General features: G+C 44.4%; 1 protein-coding gene across 2 annotated transcripts; it reads right to left on the bottom strand.

Annotated features, from left to right (window-relative positions):
- Positions 1-981: 981 nt before the first annotated feature.
- On the bottom strand, positions 982-18,810 carry LOC108097626 (AF4/FMR2 family member lilli). 2 transcript variants are annotated; one of them, XM_017200049.2, is made up of 3 exons: positions 18,202-18,810; positions 13,238-17,885; positions 982-3,961 (listed from the first exon to the last, which is right to left on the bottom strand). In XM_017200049.2, exons 2-3 carry the CDS (start codon positions 17,676-17,678, stop codon positions 3,897-3,899), a joined length of 4,506 nt encoding a protein of 1,501 aa, XP_017055538.1. In that variant the 5' UTR covers positions 17,679-17,885; positions 18,202-18,810; the 3' UTR covers positions 982-3,896. The 2 variants fall into 2 exon arrangements, with proteins under 2 accessions (XP_017055538.1, XP_017055537.1); XM_017200048.2 differs by lacking the exon at positions 982-3,961 and having other exon boundaries at positions 10,936-17,885.
- Positions 18,811-19,079: the final 269 nt, after the last annotated feature.

Raw genomic sequence — 19,079 nt, forward strand, 5'->3', positions numbered from 1 at the left:
TGATGTTTTTTTAAGTGTCGAGAGGCGTTTCCCTTGGCTAAGGTGCAACGGAATCCTGTCTGTTGGCCGTCTTCTATCTGAGATCCTTGTTCTTCCCACACGGCACTCAATAACTTGCCGTGCAACAATAAATTACAACAATATGAGACAGACACAGACTCAAAAGAGCGGCAAGGAGTGGGAAAAGGACGTCCTTGAGCGTTCATTTCCATTGCAAGTGTAAAGCGTTTATGCGGCGGCCTAATTTACGATCTCAGCTCCGTGTCAGTAATACAAAAAATGTTTCCTACAATCGCATATCTTTATTTTGTTATTATTTTTTTAGTGAATGATATTTATAAGGAAATTGTTAGTGAATATTTAAAAAGTCAAATGTTACTATTGGATGATTTTGCATTTTAAAATTTATTGGAATAGAGTAGAAACCTTTAATCGGTAGTAAATATTTTCAATGCAATTTCTGGAAGTCCCTCTTCATGAACTGCGATTTCAAGGATTGGCCACGCATAAGCGTGGAGTCTGGCTTTCCCACCTGATTTCCCAGCGACTTGGGAAGTACCATACCAGCACCATCAAATGCAACCAGTGCATTTGCCCACCATTCGTGTTGTTCGCTGTCTTCGATCTTTGGTGTTCGTTTATCAATTCCCGCACTTCGGTCCTCGATCCTGGCCACACATTTCCCTGAGTGACTTTTCCGAGCAGAGGAAACTCTGGGCCGTCGTGCCGTCGCCACTCTACCTGTTGATTTTCCCCGGCTTTCGGCATTCGGCATTCGATGGCGTCATTCCAAATGATGCACGGCGCCTTTCGGTTGGACACGGTCTGCGTGATTCCGCCGCTCCAAGCACTCCGCTTTCCATCCCCTGTAATCTCCGCTGTACCTGCTGCGCTTCAAGTGCGTCTATCTACACTTGAAGAAATAGTGTAGTATTGAAAACCATGGCAAATAATTCCATTCCCAATAAAAGCGGAACAAACTGTAGTTTACATTCTTTATTTCGGTTCAAAAAAAATCATTTTTTTTTCTGTCATGTTTCGCATCCAATACTTTGGGCTTGACAATTTCGGTTTCTCCTTGGGTGTAAAGGGTTTTGGAAAGGGGGGAGACCCGTGGCTCATATGCATCGTACACATAAATCTATGTACAGGTTTACTATAGCGATACACGAATAGGGAGCCAATTTCGACTGATTTTCACTGCTTGCGATGCTCGTGCATAAATTCATTTGGTTGCGGATCCTACGATTACAATCTGGGTTCCGATTTTTGGTTTTTCTTGGTTTTTGGGGTACATTGAGATATATATATATGTATATATCGTTATACATGGCATTGGCCTGATGCCAAACCATTTAACACTGAGTTTTCCTAACTTTTATTATATAAAATCATTTTGTTAAAATTCATGACACAAGTTGGGGTTTCCTTGGTTTATCTGGTTTATTTGGCCTGTTGCGCTGGCATCTGAGGAGTTTGCTTATAAGTTTGCTTGTAAAAATGTACAAATATCAATGCACACGCACACACAACATCCACAAAAAATAATTGGTATTTATCGCTTAAGATTCTGACTTTAATATACCTTTGTCTGTGTGCTTTTCTTTTCAATTTTCAATTTTCATTTGCTTTTTGTTTTTGGGTGATTGTTGGTGGAGAGAGAGGTACACGGTTCCTTGTAGAATTATTTGTTTTTCGAATTCCTACTACGCACATGCAGGCTATTCTTCCACAAATCGATTGGTATTTTTCCTTTAAATTTTATCCAGATCACTGGCAATTATGAAATCAAGTGGAAATATTCGGAAACTGGGAAAAATTCATTCGGTTTGTGAAAGATAAACCCACATATGGATTATGCATTTGGCGATTGTTCAACTTTTCCTATAAACTCTTTGGCGGTTTCAGTGTTTGTTTCTTCACTTGGTGCTTCTTAAAAATGTCCATTAAATATACCCGATCATCATATTCGTATATGTGTGTATAATTTGTAGGTTTCATGCGGGTTTTGTGCTCCCATTTTTGTTTTATTTAATAATTAATTGCTAAAATTTAACATGTAGTTGCTACATAATTCAAATATGTTTTTAGTTTCTCTCTTTTTTTCTTTGTTTTTCTTTAAGCTTTCGTTTTCTCTCGAGAAATTGCATTTGGCTTAGATCGAAAGAATCGTTTTAGTCTGAACCAAAGAGTTTGCCTGCATCAATTATTGCTTAGGTGTTCTGCTTTTAAAAAAAAAACTATATTTACGCTTTAATTTAATTCTAAACACAAACAAAACTTGTTCAAGTTCAGGGAAGGAAAAATCGATTCGGTGATCCGAAAGTATTTAATAATCCTGCAAGGTTCTTGTTCTTTATGAGATTTTGGTAAGTTGAATTACATTTTAATGGATTTATTTATGGCGAGTAAACTTCTAAATGGATTTGCTTAAATTTATTTAGTTGAAAATAGCAGACAAATAGTTTATTTAAGTGATACATTACAGGATCCTTGCAGAAGTATAAAAATCACTTGATTTGTTTCCACATCTCAATTGGATTTTCGTTGTAAGATAGAAGGTTGAGATGGGAGGTGTTCTTTGTTTTTCTCTCAGAGGGTGGCAACTCTACTGCTCCCTTCTTCTTTTTCGGCCACGCCCCCTTTTATCACCTTGGGCCACCGCCCCCCGTAGTGGGCGTGGGAGTGGGCGTGGTTGCGTTGTCATATGAGCAACAAATTCATGATTAGCTGGCCAAACTGTAAAGATTCAAATTTAAACTGATGACAATTGTTGCGCAACTCGAGGATTTTGGGGGGATGGGTGGCCCAGGGGGAGGGGGAGGGGGGTGGTGTGGTGTGGTGTATTAAGCCTAGAAGTATCCTTCGTATATATGTATAGGTGTGTGTATAAATAGCATATATAAACAATTATATTTAAAGTTATTTGCTTTAGTTTTACGTATAATTAGTTGACATTTTCTTCGATTTCGTTTTTTTTTTTTCTTTTCTCTCATTTCCAAATAAGATTCAAACTAAAATATATATTTTTTAGCTGTCTTGCATTTGTATATGTATTTTCATTTGTATTTTTCGTATTGCTAACGAGGTAGATTTCTATTACTTTTTGAGCTGCTTTTGCTTTTGCCGAGGTAATCCTTTCGTAATCGCGTTTCGTCCTTAACATTTCGAGTTTACACATGAAAAAAAAAAAGTATAGTTAGTACTTTGTATTGCACAGTAAACACTCCCAACTGACGGATGAGATGCGTTTCGCAAAGCGAATCGATTCAATTCAATTTCAACTAAAAGTATTGCCTCTCCTGCTTTTTAACCTTTTGCTATTTAAGTTTAATTATTGTTTTTCCGTTTTGCCCAATAAATGATATGCACAATGTTGATATAGGAGACAATATCCTGCTGCTTCCTTCCGCTTTCTTCATTTTAGTCCGTGAATCCTTTTTACGCCTATTTACAGCTAAATGAATGCAATTGCAATTGTTTGTTTTGTAATTTGGAATAATGGCCAGGAGCGTTCGATAAGATGGGCTTAAAAGTGCCCATTTTTATCATATTTTCTTGTTGCACATTCATATTCATAAACGAGGGTAGGCGATTGTTAATCTAAATTTGCACTAAGAGATTTTCGGGGAATCTTTAGTACGTTCCTTTCGCAAAAAAAAATGACAAATCCACTTATTGCACTAAAATATTTCAACCGAAAATAGTTCTTAAAATGGAAAAAAAATATATATTTTTAGGTGAAGGGAGAAAGCTTCTTTTGTGATCCTGAAGTCCTTGTTGTCAATGATGATCGGGGGTTTAAGTTGATGTGTACTTTTGTGGCGTATTCTTGCCCAAAAAATAAAATGAAATTGGCCCAAGATCAACGGCTTGTCCGAAATAATTCAATTCGCTTAAATTTTGATCCGTCGCTGGGCCGAGTATATAGATGTTCTCGATTTCGACTGCCTCCTGGATGCTGAAATGGAACGAAAGTGAGGGGAATCGCTGGGTTAGTTGGAGATTAATGCCAATTGTTTGGGGGAGAAAAGGCCAAGCCGAAAGTTGCCACTTGACTAATTAGTCAACGTCCGACGACAGATGATGACAACAAGTCAGCAAATACGTATCTGTATCTGTTTTTGTATCTGCGACTGTTTTGAAACATCTGTTTCGGTTTCGGCAACTTTTCGTATTTGTATCTTTTATTATAATGCAGCTGTGGGATCTGATCCAAATCGAAATCGAAATGGAGATCGGGGATTGGGGATTGGGGATTTGTTTTCAGGTTCAATGTAAGCGTTGATATAAAGGAATCGCGGCACCGAAATCAAATCCAATAAATCTCTAATCCAATTTGAACTCATTATGCTCGTATGCACACTCGGTCCCACAGCTATCTCGCTCGCACTCGCACTCGCACTTGCCATCGCACTCGCACTCGCACTCGCATCGGTTAATCCGTCCATCCCCCGAAATTTTGGAATTATTAGCCAAGGCTTTTGGGCCAAGCGCGCTCTATAATCTGATATCTAAGATGTGTGTTGCTCTTTTTTCTTCCCCCCCTCTCTCTCTTCCACCGATTCGGTTTCGGCGTAATTCTTATAATTCGTATGATTCTGCTTCTTCATCGCTCGGCTTTGTTGTTTCTACTGTTTTTTGTTTTGTTTTTGTAGTTGTTGTTGTGTTTTTTTTCTGTGGCCCACAATCCACAAAAGCGACAACAACAACAACAATAAGGGGAACGCCTTTATGTTTTTTTTTCCTCTTTTAATTTTGAGCCGGCCCTCTTCTTCTTACAATTTGATGTGTGTATGCATGCGTCACACCAAGGCTTAGATCATACACTGCGCCAAACTGGGTATAGGTCGGTTAACTGAAGCTTAAAATGCTGCCTGGGATTAGTTTGAGTTATGATCATTATAAAAAATATCAATTATCATAGATAGTTTTAAGCTTGAACTTTTGCTTATAATAAACATATAACTTATCTATTATAATGATAAACCTATATTTTTTGTTCTAATTATTTTCTTTAAGTACTTTTCATTTTTTATGCTGAAGAAATACATAAAAAGTTCAAATATAACCAAAAATATATATAAATAGATTTCTGCTGAGCAAGAATAAGGCATTTTGAAACCTTTAGAACCGATTATAGATTGTATTATAGTGAATCGAAAACATTTAATCCAGTTACTATCCCTAATTTAGATACCCCTCCGATCGGTCGGTTGAATTTATCTAATCGTGTAACTTTCGTAGTCATGCAATGTGGCCGTTTCTATCCTACCGCTGACACGCCCCTCCCACGCCGCCCCCTTTTTCTGTGGCCATTTATCTTAGCGCTTGAACTTTCGTTGTTGTTGTTGTTCGCTGGATCTTTGGGGCTTCAGTTAATCTGCAGCGCATCAGCAATTAGCGGAAACTCGTCATAAAAAATACGAAACGAGCGGAGGGCAACAGCAACAACACAAAATCGGATAAAGCGCCGACAGCAACAAGGCACAAACAACAACTATAACAACAACAACAACAACAACACAACAGAAACAACAAGAAAAATCAAATAAAATAAAAAAGTTTTGGCCATAGTTTAGTTTTGTTGTTGTTCAATGTGTGTTGTGTTGGTTTTTGGCTGAAACTCAGTCGCTGCCTTCAGTCGCTGGCTCAAAAAGATTTATTTTGTTTTACTTTACTTCTTTCTGTCGTATTTTATTTTTCTGTTTTTTTTTTTCTGCTGTTTTTTTTTCCTTTTTTCGGTTTCTAACTGATTGTGAGACAAAATTTCGGTTGAATTGGAATTAGGACACACACATGAAGTGAAGCCTCGAAATGTAGCAACAATTTCTGGACGGCAAAAAACCAACAACAACAACAGCAACAAAGGTAAAAAAATAAAACGACAACGAAATTGTTGTTGTCGTTGTTGTTGTTGTTGGTGGTTTTTATTCGCTTGACGCAGCTGTGCGCCATTTGATGACGCTCCTCGTTTTTCTCTTTTGTTTTTTGCCATGCGGCAGCACCGCTGCCCCGCCCATCCAGCCCCGCCCCCCTGCTCCGCATATATCATTTAAGATTTTTAAAAAATGCCCCAGCGTTCGTCACCTTGTTCCCCCTTCTCATCCTGCCGCTCGTCGCCGAGGACTCGATTCGATGTTCACTAAAAAGTTCGTTGCCTAAGTCTTTTGTTTTGAACACAGCTAGCGGTTGGATTTACTTGAGCAGATATTTTGAGGTATACAAAACTAATTCGGAAAGGATCAAACTGGAGTAACCATCAAAGTATATACATATTTTCGAATATTTACGACCCAATTACTTAAAGGTTTACTTATCAAAATTTGATTCAAGGGATCTTTAATCCCAACATTTTTCTATCAATCATCAGGCTTTCTAGGAATTCTTTTTTGTGCTACATAAAATCAAAATCAATCTTATTCTTATTATGTAAATGAGTTCCTAAACAATATATGAATTCTGAGGAACTTAAACCTAATCTTACACCAAAAAAACTTGTAATATTTTGCGAAACAAGTCACCATATTTGTAAATCTCTTCAACTTTTGATCCTAGATCTTTTTCCACTTTTATGAATAATGTGTGGTAATAATTTGTTTAGAAAGCCCCGAATCTATTCGATCGATCATTCATGCACGCCCACGCTCCCCGTATGTACATAGATATATAGAAAATCATTCATCTGCTCGTGTATCTATATCCATTTGGCCATTTTCCAAGCGGCGTAATTAAGGCTCTAGACAGACACTCGGAATCTTGGCCAGACATGGCAGATGCTCTCAGCCGAAACAATGTTGAGCGAGGAGATAATGATAATGATGCCGATGATGATGCGGCCGCCATGCTATCCTGTCATCTTGTTCTTACTTTTCGTATTCTTGGTCCTCTTGTTGTTGTTGCTGGTTTTGTTGCTGCTTGTGTTGTTGTTGTTGCCGTTTGTCATTGAATTTTGGAAATCAAATATCTAAAGGCCTTAAAACACCGGGGGTTGGTTTCTTTTCTAGCGCTCCTCCTCGCACACACACACACACACATGGCCGAAATGAAAGCCAGAAATGGTTAACAAACAGCCAAGATTCCTTCGACTGAACCATTATATTGTATATGTATGTGTGCTTGTATCTATATAGAACACAATAAGCATTTTAGGATGCTGTCAAATGTTTGGTAATTAAAAAAGAAATTTCCCGGTCTAAGCCAAAGTCAAATGGAGAGGGAAACCTACTAATAAATAAAAAAAAAAACAGGAGAGCACGAAAAACAAAAAAGTAAATCGATGGAAAATGTTACATTTCCACGGAAAGCAGAAAATTTCGCATCGCCAGATTTTCACTTGGGGAGGGTGTGAGAAAAAGGGGGTTGGCCACTGGGATAATTTGGAGGGCTAATTTGATTGAGTTCCTGTGTTAGATGTCAAGATGCCGCAGGTTTCTGACACCGCCAATTTAACCTTTTCATCCCATTTCAGACTAATCGAAAGCCATGAGTTTCTGACAATAATCAATGTGATTGGTTTGGTCTTATGAGCTCAGGATTGCAAGATTGATTTCTATCCTTATTTTTAATAAGCATACTATATGCCTAACTTCTTCTTTTTAAAATTGATTAATCAACTGTCCGTCATTTACTGTGAAAACATTCCTATTATTGAATTGTTTTCATTAGAAACGAATATTTAAGATCGTTTTTATCTTGATCAGGGTTAAATCATAAGAAAAATAAAATATTCATGCTTTTATTAAAAAGGAAATAAAAAGTGTTAAGGTAAACTTCTAACGTAATATTAATACTGCATATTCCTCTTAAGAAATATAAATTTTATTCTCTGTGTAGGTTCCATAGATTCGAAAAAATAAATCGATGTTATTTGTCCACCGCCAACTGTAAATTACAGAATATACAACTTCTGGTTTCTAGGTGGACAGCAGATTCAGAAATCAAGGAATTCAGGAAGGAGATGGAACTGATGGCATCGATGGAATGGATGTGAAAATGGAGGAGTGACCCTGAGAACAGCAAATACAAAAGAACAGTTATGCGAAGGGAACCCAAGTCCCGGGCAGAAAGTAAACACAGTCGGTGGAATAAATAAAAAAAAAAAAAAAAAAACGGAGGAAAGAACCAAGGAAGTGAGCAGATCACACATGTTTTTTTTTCGGTATCCGCGTGGGAAGAGAGTGGGGGAGAGAAGGGGGGAGGAGGAGGAGGGGGAAGAGGAACTAAGAAATATCTGAAGAATACCAAAATTTGCACGTCAATCTTATATAGCACATATACCATTTGAAAAAACACCGAATGAAACTTCACATTTGTGGTTGTCTCTTTCTGAATAGTTTAGTTTCCTTTCCTCCTCCTTAAAAAAACAAGGGAAAAAATCGAAAACACAAAAGGCGAAGAAGCCATTGTGTATTGTGCGAGAAGTATTCCAATCTACTATATACATATTTAAAAAATATAATATTTTTTTTGGTTTCTGCTGTTGCTCGCAGGAAGAATCTTTCCTTGGCGATCCGAAGATCTGTGTGTGTATAACTATGAATCATGGTAAGTGCTAACGTTGTACATACATAAATATTTATATATATATATGTATATATATGTATATAGCTGAAGAATCGGGGAAACAGGCGTAGAACCAAAGGAAAGAAGAGACCAAAAGGGAGAGAACGAACGAGCACAAATTTCAAGGATTACAGTATGCTGTGCGAGGGAGACGGGGCGATTCTACTGTCTTTCGAGGGTACGAATGTATCTACAAGATACACAAACACACACGCACACACACACACACATGGTCGCATGGACATACGAAGGTAGACAATTTCTACCTGGATAACCGATCAAAATCTCTGCCGAAATAAAAAAGAAAAAAATCAACGAGCGCACAAGAAAACGAAAACGAAAAGTGGAAGAGGAAGAGGAAGAGGAGGATAGATAGATAGAAACGGCGAAAGAGGGAGGCAGCAACATCTTGCCGAAAAATTAAAATTACAGATGGTTTGTTGCTGGATGAGCATATGTACAGGAAACCAGTTTTTATGTTCGACAAACAAAAACGCAAGAAACGCCGAAAAACCAAGTAGAAGATACACCGATACACCGATACACAGATACATACACACACACACACATACGCCGCAAGAAGAAGAAGCACGCAAAGCGACAGCGTTATGATGACATAGCCACAATTGTTGCTGCTGCTTTTGCCGCTCTTGCCGCAACTGGTGTTGCTGTTGTTGTTGCTGTTGCTATTGTTGTTGTTGTTGCTTTTGCCGCCGATTTTGCCGCGAGTGTCGCGCAAGCGCAGCACGCAAAACATTTATATTTAGATACTCGCCGCAATGCCGGCAAAATTTTGAAGATACCCCACAAGATCCTAAGTTGGCAAACTAACTAAGCTCTTCAAAAAAAGATTGATATGTCTTTTGATTTCCCAAACAGAAGTTACTTTGATACTTCTATTGAAAACATCAAATTAATAACTATTCACCCAGCTAAATACCTTTTGAAATACCTTCAAGATTTTATAAAGCAATTATGTACTGTGTAAAATTGTAGCAATTGATCTTTGAATATTACCAAAATTACAATAAAAGAACTAAAGCATTATATAAAAAATTTTAAACAATAAATCAAATATAATATAATATTTAAAAAAAAAAAAAAAACCATTTCCATTTAATTAAACCAATTTAGTTTTACGTAATGAGCAGAAATTGTTTTGCCAGTCAAGAAAACATGATGATCCTTTTAAGAAACGGCACAAAATCTGTTGCTATGCATTTGAAAGAATGTTGGTGGAAATATTTCCTTAAAAACTCATGGTAGGGATCAGCTTGAAATACACATTTCCTCCCAGCTGGTTGCCAATTTTCAAGCGTCTGCTGGCAATATAACTATTATATATACGCTCATAGATATTCCTGTCTATTTTGCACCCCCCGGGCATCGAAATTTCCTTCTGCATTCCCTGAGTATCCGTATCTGTATCTGTATCTGTATCTGTATCTGTATCTGTATGTGGTGAAAAGGGAGGGAAACGAGAGCAAAAGATACTCGAACATGTGTTGGCGCGATGTTCGCGGGCTGCGAAATTCCAGATCCGCCGAACGAACACATTGCCTCGTTTCTGTTTCTGCAGCGGAAGGATGGCCAAAAAATCAATGGCAAGGCAGCGGGAACAAACGGAATCCTTTATCCCGAAGATCCTTGAGGGGATCCAGTTGCCACACACATAAGCACACACACATACACACACAGCGACGCGTATCTTTGTATCTACACATGTCTCGCTTGTCTTTCATTCGCTTTCTTTGCTTCGCTTCTTTCTTCGCAAAAATCGAGCCTCAAACAAAACAGAAAAACAACAGAAAAAAAAAAACTATCTTAACCGAAACTCCGAACTTGGATTCTCAACCTCAACATCTGAATCAGAAAAATACAGAAAAATACAGAAAACACAGAAAACAGAGAGGGAGGGGAAAAAATGAAGGAAAAAAAACGGCGTCGAAAAATAAATATTAAAGACACGCACGTAATTTCTTTGGAACTAGCAGCGAAAAACAACAAAAGCAACAACAATGAATTTCTACAAAAATAATTAAGAAAAAAAGGAAAGAGAGAGAGAAACACATACATTTATTTAAAAGTTTATGGCTTATGGTTGTTAAGGTTGCGGGGCCGAGAAAAAAACAAAAGAAAAATGTTCGCTCAAAAGGAACAAGGTCTGCAAAATTCTAGAATCCGTTGGTAACAAAAACAAACAGGTTAACAAACACTTTTGAAAACCATACAATTAACCAAAAAGAATCTCCATTGCAAACCCAAAAAAATATTCAGTTCTTCGCGTGTCGAGAACGAATTTAAATCGCAACTGAAAAAAAAAAAAAACTGAAAAGAAAAGCAATCAAATAAATAAAAACATAATTTGTGTAATTTTCACTTTTTTTTTGGTTTTGTTTATATTTGTCATTTAAAAAAAATTGTAGGCGTGCCAAAGGGGAAAGCGTTTAATTGGTTAACAATAAAAATAAAAAAAATAATTACAAACAAGGTTTTTAGAGTCGAGGTGGTGGTGGTGGTGGTGGCGATGGGGATTTAAATGAAAATTTTAAATAATTACAATTGGTTTTATTGGTGGACTTGGAACATAAATTATGGGGCAACTAATCGTAATAAATATATGGAGGTATATATAATAATAATACGCATTGTTTTGTCTGCGCTCGTTTGCGGTGCTTAAAAACATAATAATATCCCTGATTTAGCATTTTCTTGAGTTTCTGCTTCCTTTGCTATGACAATTTGGCGTTTTTAAGGCTAACATATATGCAAATATATATGTGTGTATATGCGCTTGTCTAGTAACTAGATATAGTTTATATATATCAATTGGCATATAGTTGCTGCTTTTTAGTTTACATATCGTGTATATGGCATTTGTTGTGGTTGTTTTTCCTTTTTCTTTTCCCTCGATTACCAAATATAATCAATAATCAAATAATAGTTAAACAAGTTACAAATTAAAATACGACATACGAAAAAAAATGGGCGCTAATAACTAATGTTGTTGTTTTTGTCTTTGCATATAGATCAAAATGGAATATGTATAAATACGCGTATAGCTAAATACAATATATATAATATATAATAGGCGCCCTGATTTTAAGCGTTTCGTGGACTGCTGTTGCTGAGGTATACTTGCTGGTTTTACACTTACAAAAATAAGGCTTTACAAATATATAGGTAGCGTTACGTAATCGTTTAAGAGTACAGTACAAAATAATAATAATACAATTTTAACATACAAATAAAATTAAATAATTTGCTGCTACAACAATTAGGAATTCTTCTGTCCGTCTGTCTTTTTGTTTTTTGTTTTTTTTTTTTCCACATATGGCAAACTCAATACAAATTACAGGAATGGTGGGTGGCATTTAATCATCAAACTCTCTTCGTTTTTTCCCTTTTAATGTTCTCAATTCTTTTCTCATTTTTCAGTTTTTTTTTGCCAAGGAGTGGCCTTTCTGTCCAAGTTATTGAAATGCTGCGGCTTTGCGCTTAAAACTCCAAGTACTTTACTTTCATGTCAAACAAACCAGGCAAAAAAAAAAAAAAATTAAGAAACGAGGCAAAACATCGAATTATTGCCTGCCAAGCAATAAAATGTGTTTTCTTAACGAGCAGGCAAAAAAAAAAAAATAAGAAACTGGTTCAAAAATCTAAATGATTCTCAAAAAAAAGAAAAAAAAAAAACAAACAAAATTAACAGGACACTCAACTGCAGAGCTGCTTGAACTGCCCTCGCAGCAGAAACCGCACTCAGTTGCCCACTGAATTGATCCTCTCTACTTTCTACTTTCTACTTTCTCCCACTGTATCTATTTATCCTTTATCCTTGATGCAAACTCAAAGCCAGGGAGCATTTCATAACAGAGATTTCAGTAGAGCTCGATCCGCTTCTCGATCATGGGGAAGTCCTCCTCAACGAACTCCCTCTTGATAATCAGATGCCGATCGTATATCTCCTCGTCGAGGAACTCCTCCTCCTCCTCCTCCTCGTCGAGCTCCATCTCCAACTCGCCGTCCAGCTCCAGCTCATCCTTGTCGTCCTCCTCGAGCAGGCTGTCATCATCGGCGGCCACATCGTCGATGGACCGCTTCAAACTGAGCGAACTGCGAGTCAGATTCGGATTCGGATTCGGATTCGATGGCTGGACAGCTGAGGTCGGAGGAGGAGGAGGATTGGCGGGAGTGGGGGAACCTGTACTGACAGCTCCTCCCGTTGTTTCACTGATCACCGCCAGCGTGCGAGCAAACGCCGCCTTAATGGTGCCAGCTGGAGCTACTCCCACTCCCGCTCCCGCTCCGCCCAAGAGCAATCCTCCCGCGGGAACGGAACCCGAGGCAGCTGCCGCCGCTGCTGCTGCTGCTGCGACCGCTGCAGCGGACGACTTCTTGCCCACCACCCGCGGCCGGTTGTGCGTCTCGAGGTGCTTGCGCAGGTGGTCCTTGCGGCAGAAGCCCTTCTCGCAGATGTCGCACATGTGCTGCTTGAGGCCCGTGTGGATGGCCTCCACGTGGCGCCGCAGATCGGTCTTGTGGTGGAACTGCTTGGGACAGAGCTCGCACTTGTGCGGCTTGTCCTGGGTGCGGTGGCGACCCAGGTGCGTGGTGTACACGTCCTCGCTCTGGAACCGCTTGCCGCACTTCTGGCAGCGGAACGGATACTCACCGGAGTGGAAGCTCTTGTTGTGCTGCGTCAGGTAGCAGTTCTTGGTGAACTCCTTGTCGCACTCCAGACACTTGATCCTCCCCGATGGCAGCGTGGTCGAGTGCGGCGACGTGGAGCCCACGCTGCTGTTCCTCCGCCTCTTCGTCGTCGTGGTCGTGGTCGATGGAGTCACCGCATTGCGTCGCTTCTTCGGCACACTTTGCTGTCCCAGAATCTGGGTCTGCGGTTCCGCCGCCAGCAATTGCTGCTGTTGCTGCTGCTCCAGTTGCTGCTGCTGCTGCTGCTGCTGGAGTTGCTCCATCTGCTCCATTTGCTGGTGCTGCAGCTGGTGGTACTGCTCCATCTCGTAGTCCTGCTGCTGCTGCTGCTGCATCAGCGTGGCCATGTCCATGTCCAGCGCAGGCGTTGCCCGCGAACTGCTCACCGTGGGCGAGTAGGGCGTCGATAGCACCGTCAGCGTGGTCGTCTGCGCCTCCTGCTGGCCGCCCTGCTGGTGGGCGTGCAGGGCGGTGGTCAGCGTGTGGACCGGCGGCAGGTCGCCCTCCTGCGGCGACCGCTGGGCGGCCACCGAGTAGGGCGAAATGGGCGCGTACGGAGCGAACAGCGAGGTGGGCTGGATCAGCTGGAGGATCTGGCCGTCGCTGGTGGTGGCCAGCTGGGCGTGGTGGTGACCGCCGCCGTAGGGGGAGGCGTGGTCCGGCAGTGGAGTGGAGCCACTACCAATAATAGTGTGATAGCTCATTGTGGGGTCCAGCGGCTGCAGCTGCTGGTAGCATGGCGGCGGCGGCGGCATGATGGGCGGCATGTGCATGGTGGGCGGCATGGGCATGGTGCTGGTGATGTGCGGCGGCGGCGGCTGCAGCGGCAGCAGCTGCGGCGCTGTGATGGTGGTGAGCGGCATGAGCGGCTGCTGCTGCGGCGGAGTTGGGCAGCTGCTGGTGGGCGAACTGCTGCTGTGCGGCAAACTGTCCGCCAGGATTAGCGCTTGATGCTGCTGCTGCTGCTGCTGATCCAGTTGGTGATCCAGCTGCTGCTGCTGCTGTTGCTCCTGCAGCTGATGCTGCTGCTCCTCCTGATCCTGCTGCTGATGCGGATGGAGCACCGCCGACGCCGCTGCTGCTGCTGCTGCCGCCGGGTGGTAGTGGTGCAGCAGATGATGCTGCTGCTGCGGCTGCGGCATAGTGTCCTGCGGCGGCATACTGGTGGTGATGGTAGTAGCTAGCGGCGTGGTGCTGGTGCTGCTGCACTGCAGCATACTGCTGTGCATGAGCGTGGGCATGGGCATGGGCATATCCAAAGCCAGCATGTTGTAGTCCATTCCCATAGGCGGCAGCATTCCCATAGGCGGCAGCGGCTGCGGCGGCGGGGTGATGGTGGTGCGCGTGGTGGTGCGCGAGAAATCCGTTCCCAGCGGCTCCTGTCGGTAGATAGTAAGGGGCGAGCTGCGATTGATGTTGCTGCTGCTGCTGCTGTTGCTGTTGCTGCTGCTGTTGTTGCTGCTGCTGCTGTTGCTGTTGGGCGTGCTGTTGTGATAGTGGCGCGAGGTTAGCAGATATTGCTGCTCCACCTGCTGCTGCTGCTGATGCAGGTGATCGTCCCCCGATTCCGAGGGATCCCGATGGAGGAGCTCCTGCTCCTCCGCCTCCTCCGTGGCCATTGAGCTGTTGCTGTTGCTGCAGCTGTTGCTCCTGCTGTCCAAGTGCGTGTGCGTGTCCATGTGTGTGTGCGTGTGCGAGTGGATGTGCGAGTGGGTGAGGGTGTGTGATGATTGAGTGTGATTGCTGTCCTCCATTTGCTCGGTCTTTGTAGCTGCCGCCGTTGCTGCTGTGATTTGTGCTGCTCGGATTGCTGTTGCTGTTGCTGTGGTTGCTGTTGCTGTTGTTGCTGCTGTGGCTTGTTGTGCTATTGCTGGTGGCGTTGTTGTTGTTGGTGGCGGCGGCGGCGTGGTTGTTGTTTCGTTCAGCAGGCCCCTCATTTGGGAGGACGGCATTTGGATGGTGTTGTTGTTGTTGTGTGGGGCGGAGGGACCTGCTAGCCCGTTTGGGTGACCGTTCAGAACGGAGTTGTGATGCTGTGGCATCTGTTGCTGCTGCTGCTGCTGATGGTGTTGCTGCTGCTGCTGCTGCTGATTGGAAGCGTGCTGTGGTGAAGCGTTTGTCGTGGATTGCACTTGTTGCTGCATGTAGCCATAGCCATTGGCCGTGCCATTGGCATAACCATTAGCCTGCTGCTGCTGCTGCTGCTGCTGATGGTGGCTCATGTGATGCTGCTGCGTGGGCGAGGGCGAGGTCGAGTACTGGGACATGGCAGCGCCGCCCATCGCTCCCACGCCCAAGCCACCGCCACCGCCTCCTCCTCCCCCATAATCGGGCGGACTTCTCGGCGGCTCCGGCGGCGGTACATTGGCCGGCGGCGGCGGTTGCGGCACTTGCTGCTGCTGCTGCTGCTGTCCGCCGCCAGCCGAGGCGGCTGCTGCTGCCGCTGCGGCGGCTGCTGCTGCGGCGGCATTGCCCCGGCGACTGGGCTTCGTCACCGGATCGCGAGCGGGATGGTGGTGCGCCGAAATGGGCAGCGTGGCCGGATCCGGCTGGCCGCTCGACTTCACCGCGTTCTTGTGCAGCGTCGTGTTGTAGTGGCGCTTCAGGTGGCCGGAGCTGGTGAACCACTTGTTGCAGGCGGTGCAGTTGTAGGTCTTCGGCCGGCGGGCCTCGTTCGACTTCCAGGTGGCCGCCTTGGCCGTCAGGCTGTTGGCCGGGAGCACCGAACTGGAGCTGGGTGGCTCGAAGCCGCGATAGTTGGGAGCACCGCCGGCGCCCGCCGACGAGTCCTGACCGCCGCCCGTCGTGGTGCTGGGGAACTCCGCCGGACTGGTGGCCACGCTGGTGCAGAGCTCGGGAGCTCCGTTCCCACTCACCGTCGGATCGAAGGACTTGTCCACGTAGTGCTGCGAGTCGGGGTACTCGGACTTGATCAGCCCGTGGCCGCCGTACTCCTGCTTGATCAGCGTGGCCGCCGATTGGTGGTACGGCGACTGCTTCGGCGAGTAGTAGGGTGACTTGTCCACGCCCACGCCCACGCCCACGCCGACGCCCACACCCAGACCCAGTCCGTGCTGGCCGTGCATGTAGGGCGGCAGTCCCTCCACGGAGCCGATGGCCTGCTGCGGCGGCTGCTGCTGCTCCCAGCTGTGGAGGGCTCGCTGCTGCATGGACTGCATCGAGTGGAGGGGATCGGGCAGGGCGCCCAGTGGGAGGCCGACCACTGCGTCGTGCTGCTGCTGCTGCTGCTGCTGTTGCTGCTGCAGCAGCTGCTGGTGGTAGACCATCTTCTGGGAGTCCAGGTCGAGCAGCTCGCCGGGATTGGCGGCGGCGGAACCGACGCCCGGTGGCTGCGGCGTCGGCATCTCCTCCTTGATGTACGGGGAACTGGCGTAGCCGCTGCTCCCGTACGGCGACTCCCCATGGACATTGGCTATGTGCTCCTGCAGCTCCGATTCGTTGGTGGTGAGGATGCCGCACTTCTTGCACTGCAACTTGCAACCGCCGGTGGCTCCACCGCCCGGGGAGCCCGGAGTTTGGCCGCTCGAACTGCCGCCGAGCTGCAAATGCGAGGACGTGGAGGTGGGACTGCTGCTGCTCACCACCCGCGGACTCATCGGCACCGTTGTGGTGGTGCTCACCGCGTTCCCGCCCCCGCTGCCCGCCTCCTCCTGCGACTGAGCCGCACTGGCGGTGGGCAGGCCGCCCACCAGTCCGCCGGAAGTGGGCGTCTGCAGGTAGGGATGGTAGCGCACCCCGGAGCTCTTGCCGTAATCCAAGCCCCCGAAGGAGGCGTAGTCCGTGGAGCCCTGCTGCTGCTGCTGTTGCTGTTGCTGCTGCTGGTAGAACTGCTCGTAGCTGTTTATGTAGCTGCTGGCGTACCCCTGCTGCTGCTGCATCTCGCCGCCGTAGAGGCCGCCGTAGATCTGCTGCTGCTGCTGCTGCTGCTGTCCGCCGGTGGAGGAGTACATGTGGTGTGTGGCATACGGCTGATGGGTGATGCCCGTCGAAGATTGCTGCTGCTGAGGATCAACCATGGATTGCTGCTGCTGCTGCTGTTGTTGTTGCTGCTGCTGCTGCTGTTGCGATTGGGGCTGCTGCAACTGTTGCTGCTGCGTTGTCGACTGTTGCTGCTGCTGCTGCTGCTGCGGGGGTTGCGGGGTTCCTGGCTGATTATCACTGGAATCGGCGGCGGCACTTATTGTGGCATTTGGCGTGGCGGGCGCACTGCCACCGCCTCCAGATGATCCTCCTCCACCGCCTCCGCCTCCTGATCCTCCTGCTGATCCTCCTCCGGATCCTCCGCCCGATCCTCCCCCGCCCCCTCCTCCTCCGCCGTCACTGCTAACGGCTAATGCCTCTGCCGCGTGCAACGGCGGCATTTCGGTTTTAATACTCGTCATGGACCGCTACATAAGTCGTTGTTAACGTTTTTTTGCTGCCACTTCCGTTTGTCATTTCTTTCTTTTCAGGATTTTAAAGCTGCATTCTCCGCTTTTCTCACGCTGATTTTTCGTTGGCTTTGGCCAAGCCGTTCGTTTGTGTTTATTTTTTTTTTTTTTTGTTGTTTAAGTGATATTTTTGTTTTTTGGTAAATTTTTGTATTTGTACTGAAAGTAAGCGAATTTTTTTAAGCCATTATTAATTTGAAATTAAACGAATAAAAAAAACACACACACACACGCAATGCTTTATGTCTAACGGTTCTTGGTGTCCATTTCACTTTGATTTGAGTTGTCGTCAGGCACTTTTTAAGTTGTATTCAATTCGAGATCGTGAAATCGAATAACTTTGAATTTAATGCGGCAAATGTCAACAGCAATTGTTTGTGCAACTCTCTCTCACATACACACACACTTGAAAAAAATATATATGTGCGGAGATCCTCGTTGAAGATCCCTTTTTCGTTGTCTTTCCGTTTCTTACTTATCTGCGCCTTGCTTTGGGCACTTCTTCGTTGGACTGCTGCTGCTGCTTCTTTGCTCCTTCTTTCTCCTTTCCTGCTGCTTCGCTTCGCTCTTTTATGATCGCGCTTGCTCTCCGCTCTTTAAAGCGAATTACAAAACAGCAGAGTCGAAAAATAATACGAGTACGAACTGAAGAAAACCAATATTTGCAACCGAAACGAATCGTAAATTTTGAATTTTGAATTTTGTTTTCGCGAGAATGGCGCGCTCTCTCTCTCTCGGTCGCTCTCGTTCTCACGCTCTCCTCGCCACTTTACCGCTTTTTCCAAGATCACTTCTCGCGTTGTTTTCAATCGTTTATCGGGGATCGGTTTAAACAGAAAAAAATTGTTTACGAACACAAATATTATTTGGAATATATATTTGATATATTCCCGCGTTTAGAGCACGAAAATGTTCTTCTTCTTTTTATATTTTAGTTGCCGAAATGTTGCCAAAATGTTGTTGTTAGTGGGGAAAATTAAACAAAAAAGGGCGCTAAAAGTAGCCGCTCCACTCCGTTCGCACGCTTCGTCGCTGTTCACCCGAGTCCTTCTGTCTGCTACGGCGTTCCAAATACAAATGACCAAATATGAAATGACCAAAACCAAAGGCAATAGAGCTGCAAGAAAATCGGTCTCACAAACGTTGGTACATGGTAGAATACGCATAAGGCCGTCCCGTCGTGTCCGTTGGTCCGTTAACGATACCTACAATGTGTGCGACTGAAAGGGTGTTTTACAATAAGTGCAAGGGAAACAGCAATATATTGTCTAACCCTTATGCGGTGCGCGGGATTTTAAATGGGCTGGCGTATCAGAATAAGTGAATTTGTTTTTGTATAATTTTTTATTTTCC

Source organism: Drosophila ficusphila, unplaced genomic scaffold (assembly GCF_018152265.1).
Source record: "Drosophila ficusphila isolate 14025-0441.05 unplaced genomic scaffold, ASM1815226v1 contig_197, whole genome shotgun sequence".
NCBI lineage: Eukaryota > Metazoa > Arthropoda > Insecta > Diptera > Drosophilidae > Drosophila > Drosophila ficusphila.